General features: G+C 39.2%; 1 protein-coding gene across 1 annotated transcript in view; it reads left to right on the plus strand.

Annotated features, from left to right (window-relative positions):
* The window catches only part of LOC123760671 (carnitine O-palmitoyltransferase 1, liver isoform), a 100,934-nt gene that overhangs the window by 19,671 nt on the left and 75,263 nt on the right, over positions 1-6,000 (plus strand). Inside the window, exons 3-4 of the mRNA XM_045746451.2 lie at positions 1,759-1,913; positions 3,947-4,069. Coding sequence (XP_045602407.1) covers positions 1,759-1,913; positions 3,947-4,069 — 278 coding nt within the window. The remainder of the gene's footprint in view (positions 1-1,758; positions 1,914-3,946; positions 4,070-6,000) is intronic.

Consider the following 6,000-nt stretch of genomic DNA (forward strand, 5'->3'; position numbering starts at 1 on the left):
CACGCAATGTGGGAAATCATTCATATTTGCAAACATACAAGGCTTGAAAACAAAATCAAGAAATAGTTAAGTTCATAAATGGCCTCCTAATAGAATCAAACTCAATATTTGGTGCATTTACAGTGGTGCATCCTGAACTCGAAGGGGGCAAGGGCAATAAATAGATGAGAGAGAGCTGAGGAGATGGAAATCTTAGAGGATGGTAAGAGCAAGGCAAAAGGTATGGAAGGAAAGGTGTAATAAAGGGTGTAATAAAAGGAATAAGAAAGGGATTGTAAGATAAAAACAAGAGAAAGACAAAGATAAAAGGAAGGGTAAGCTTATGTTAGGTTATGTTTGTTAGAAAGTTTAAAGCATTTGAGTAGCTGCTGTGAAAGGGAAGAGTTGACAGCAGCAACAGCCAGGACTTTGGTTCGTGTTGGGTTTGTTGTGTATCAGAGCTGATTTGACAAGACGGCATCTGTGTCGAGTAGAGGCAGGAAAGATTATTTTGGAGGAAGACAAATCAATAGGATGATTAGAATCCCTAACATGACAGAAGAGAGCATTGTTTGTGTCTGCAGACTTAACGCTTCTTTTGTGTTCTTTAAGTCTGTCATTAAGTGTACAGCCAGTTTCACCAAAGTATTGGTGAGGACAAGACAGACAAGAAATAGAGTAGACACCAGCAGCATTAGAAGCAGGAGGAGGCGCAGCGTGAACTAGATTGCTACGAAGAGTGTTAGTTTGTCAAAAGGCAAGCTTTATCAAGAGGACGAAAATTACTGTATTAGTAAAAGTTTTGAGTTCAGATATGAAAGGAAGGCAGAGCACAGTGCTACTAGCGTTGGAAACAGGTTTAGGATGAAAGAAATTTCATGTAGCTTGAGAATAGGCACAGTTGATAAAATGTAAAGGGTAACCAAGGTGAGAACAAGATTTGTAGATAAAGGAAATTTCAGAATCAAGAAACTGAAGGTTGCTGATACATAGAGTGCAGAGGAAGAGAGAGACAAGGACACTTCCAACCATCCTTCTCCTGTTAAGAAAAAAAGAAGTGAATGTACATGCCACTATGCATGGGTTTGTCCCCTTCCCCATAATGTCCTCTCCCAAAATCAGGTTTTTCAACTACTGTACTTCAACCTCCATATTTTCTTCCAGATTATAACTCATTGCATACTTTACTCCTAAGAAGACAAGGTCACATTTACCCAAGGGAGGAAGGTACTGAATGTCAAATATCTCTTCCGCTTTCCTGGTAAATATAAAATCCAGCATGGAGGGAACATCCCCCTTCCCTCGTACCTTGAGATTACATTGAGATGTTTTTGGGGCTTAGTGTTCCCGCGGCCTGGTCCTCGATCAGGCTTCCTTGTTGCTGGATTGGTCAACCAGGCTGTTAGACGCAGCTGCTTGCAGCCTGATTGATGTATGAGGCTCATCCTCGTAGCTTGTTTAACATGTTGATTAGGACTGTTTCCAGGATGAGGTTTACAAATCTACAGGTCCAAAAGTCCTCTGTTCTAGCTTCATATGCCTCCCAGTTTATGGATTTCGAGTTAAGAGTCGCTGACTACCAAGAGTTGTAATCTATCTTTGTGACATGGAAAAAGTTCACAGGTTTAGCCAATTTCCATGTTAGGTAAATGTTAATTCTGACTAATGTTGAAGTTTTTATGAGTTTTGTAAAAAAAAAAAAATACCATGTATAATATTTAGCCCAATTAGCATTCTGGTGCTCAATGGGTTTTATATATGCTATCATTATCTTGGCAGCAACTCGATTCGCAATGGGGTGTGGCCGACATCCACCAACAACTTGGGGGTGGCCTGTGCATTCTCGGTCTACCTGCTGGAGTATGAGCCCACATCAGCCCAGGCTCTCACTGCCTACCTCAAGCAGGCCGTGCATGCTCTGCCTCTTCCTGTCAGTGAGTACACCCTATCCCTTCCTATGTTACCATCCATTCATATGTTAACATCCAGGCTCTGACTGCCTACCTCAAGCAGTCTGTACAAGCTCTGCTTCTACTTGACAGTGAGTAGGGTAAAGTATAAGGGCACTGCTGCCTAGAAATTACCAAATAGCATCTGCACCAGTACAATGAATGAAACCACAAAAATGCTAGGAACTTCCAGAGCAACAATGTTAAGTCATACAGAGCCAAAGTTTTTTTTTTTTTTTAAATAGTTTCTGAAATTACAATGGGTTTATTTCTATATCCTTAAATTTTAGATGTGCAAAATATATATTGACTGTGGCTGTAATCACTATTGAATGCTAACTTCACTTTAGGATTACTTGTCCCACAAAACTTAGACAAAATTAAAAGTAGGTATACTCTCGGGCTCAAAAATATTAACACTAGAATTTACTGCACTTGAAGTGTGTTCTTATTTGGATCTAACTGTCACACACTATATACATTCACCATCAACACGTTCAGAACACCCCGAGTGTGAGCTGTCACACCCAGCCAGGCCTCCCTCACTCCTCCAACATTGTATTCGCCAACATTGCTCCTCCCATCATAGTTATTCACACCAATGTTTCATGTTCATTTATGTATATTTACAACACATGGACACACTATACACTGTCACACACTATATACATTTACCATAAACACATTCATAACATCGAGTGTGAGCAGCCACACCCAGACAGGCCCTCCCTCACTCCAACATCTTACTCGCCAATATTGCTTCTCCCACTATACTGTTACTGTTTTTATTACACTATTTACACATGTTATATATACCTATCTACAGGTTTTATTTACCAGAACTAAGCAAGTAAGCCAGTATTGTGTCCAAAGAGTACAGTGGCTACCATACACTGCATGAGAAATCACACGGCAGCCAGCAGACGATGCTACGATTACGACGTCACCTCCCTCACCAAAATAGTTCCACTCAATATACCCCTGTTGCTGTTATTACATTATATATACACACACACTGTATATACCCATGTACATGTGTGTTCCCCATAGTGAACCACGAAGCTAGTATGGTGAGCAAAACGAGAGTGGTTGCCACTCACAGTGAGGCTACCTCAGTTCTCTCCCTCACCAAAATTCCTCCTTCCATAACACTACGCACAATGCACAATGCACAATTATAACCACAATCCTGGTCACTAATTCCTGTAAATGAATAATTGACCACAAGTTTATTTTGAAAAGGAACCTAAGAAGTCGTTTGAAGATTCCTAGATGGACGAAATAATGCTATGGTGCTGTGAACATCGTGAATGGCATTAAATCGCTGATATTTGAACATTGTACCCAGTCATTATCACACTCGGGCTCTTCTATAATACTATCATGGCTAAATAATATAGGTTATATATATATATTTTGACATTATTAGGCGATGCTGTGGTCACACGCTGAACAGCAGTGCTGTGCACTCATGCTGGGAGCGCCAGCCTTGGTTGCTCACTCACTACTGAGGCTCTCACACATGGGAATGTGGACCATGATTTTTTTTAAAGATGGCGTCTATTTACAAGAGCCCTGAGGAAGCTGATGTGAACCCCATGTAGCCGCGAAAGTTTTGAATGGAACATGAAAAATACAAATACCTGGAGGCGCGTAGCGCAGCCCAGACGTGGGCCTGCAGGCGCATTGCGCAGTTAAAGGGTTAAGGAGCCACTAGGGTTTCTCCAGGAATTGGAGTTTTTATTACATTCAATGGTGGGTTTTCTTTAGAATAATTATGCCCTTATCCAAATTAGGATAACCCACCTCAGATTTGCTTGTAGGACTATTGTATGACGAGCCTTTCCACTAATACCCATTGAATGAATGAAAGGTACATGATAGATGGAAATCAAATGCTGTATAATTAATCACTAGTTTAACTCTCATGACTTTATATACTCTCATTTTAAATTCCTGAACCCATTATGTGGCTCTCAAACAATTTTGCCATCAGCTACATGGTTTTTTCGTTACAGAAACTCCACGATGGCTGGCCAACTTACTTGGATCGATGGGCATCTCCTTTGTTTTCTTCATCATGCTTATGAAGGTGCGGCAGTATCTTCTGCGTATCCTGCTGGCATACAGAGGATGGATGTGTGAGTCCTGTTTGCATTTATTAATTTAAATGAAGAATTAAGATTGGAGCTCGGGTAGTTTTTATGGTTTAATGTAACAATGTAGCTAGTGTGGAGTTTTGGTGGTTCCTAGGGTAAGTGTTTTCATAGTTTTGAAGTGTGCAGGTAAACAGCTGCTTATCATAGATTAACCAAAATAGGTGAGAATAATTCTTGGATACTGTATATGGCAATCTCAGAAGTGTGTGGGTATATTGTATGTTTCAAACTTTTCCATAAGAATATAAGAATAAAGGGAAATGCTGAAGGCCTATTGGCCCATGTGAGGCAGCTCCTATTTATTCACCCAAACTCATTCATGTATGTGGGTATATTGGGAACCTCCATGGCCAACCATGGAGGTTCAAAACGTTGTGCAAATTGTATAAATAAGTGTAATACATTCTATAGTAATTCACTTCTTTTCTTCACCTTGAAATTACGAAAATGAGTTTTGGAGAACTCCTATTTCAGCTAAGCCCTGATGCTAAGAAAATAGAGGGATAGAAGCCCTAAATCAGTAGATAGTAAATACAGAATATGCGGTCATATTCAATGAGACATGTTTGAAAGAAAACCTGCTGCAAGTATACACCAAAATAAATAAATAAATAAATAAATATATATATATATATATATATATATATATATATATATATATATATATATATATATATATATATAATATATAATATATATAAATTTATTTGTCAATTGTATTTTATAAAATTGTCAATTGTATTTCCTGATTTTTTGTCTGTAGGGATAAGGATAACGTTTTGATAGGAAGATTATCTCTACAGACAAAAATCAGAAAATACAATTGACAATTTACTACAAAAACAAAAAAATGGCCAACCTACTCATGGAAAAACTCCCTGGACACCAAACGGAATGCCTTGCAGGAAACGAACGTCATCTATGCCTTCACATGCCCGCTAGGGAACGGTAAGCCCCAAAGAACTCGGTATATAGACAAGACAACAACGTCTCTTTCTTGGCGATTAACTATGCACAAACAACAGGGCTCCATCAAGGAACATATAATCTCTTCTCAGCTGGAGAAACAGGCAGGAGTAACTGGTAGGGCGCTCCAGTGGATAAGGGAGTACCTAAGCAATAGGAAGAAGAGTGTCACAGTGAAGGGTGAGACCTCAGATTGGCGTGAAGTCACCGGTGGAATCCCACAGGGCTCTGTAGTCGAACTTAAAATTTTGGACAACACATGTGCGATACGGCGCTTTGAAAGTTTATACTTATTTCACTCTCATGACATTATTATTCTATGTACGTCATTCATTTTTGTGTCAATGTGTTCGCAATAGAATGTTCTATGAGCCCGTAGGTAAAAAAGATCAACAAAGCGTAAGATAGAATAGCGCCAAATATAAAACAACGCTGGAACATATCAGTGAGCGTCAAACACACACAAAATGTTTTTACTTTTGTTATGTTTGTCAAGTTTATACTTGTTGCACACAGTTATTTTTGGTTGTACATTGATTGGAATAAAATTCCCTAAACAGACATATGCATATAATACATGATATGGGGGAAGCATTACCAGTATAAACGGCTAAAGTCACCCACCTGCAACCCGTTTGGGACACTCATGCAGACACACGCTACACCCAAAAAAAAATCTATGAAGGTTCGAGTCTACTTATGGCAGTTTATGTGATACAGTGTTCATTCTGGTATCAAAATACAAAATACATTACCAGTATAAACGGCTAAAGTCACCCATCTGCAACCCGTTTGGGACACTCATGCAGACACACGCTACACCCAAAAAAAAATCTATGAAGGTTCGAGTCTACTTATGGCAGTTTATGTGATACAGTGTTCATTCTGGTATCAAAATACTCGTTTCAGTTTGTAGTTCATGCGATTTTCAGAATCAACTAAATCGC

This window comes from Procambarus clarkii, chromosome 21 (genome assembly GCF_040958095.1).
Source record: "Procambarus clarkii isolate CNS0578487 chromosome 21, FALCON_Pclarkii_2.0, whole genome shotgun sequence".
In the NCBI taxonomy this organism is placed as follows: Eukaryota; Metazoa; Arthropoda; class Malacostraca; order Decapoda; family Cambaridae; genus Procambarus; species Procambarus clarkii.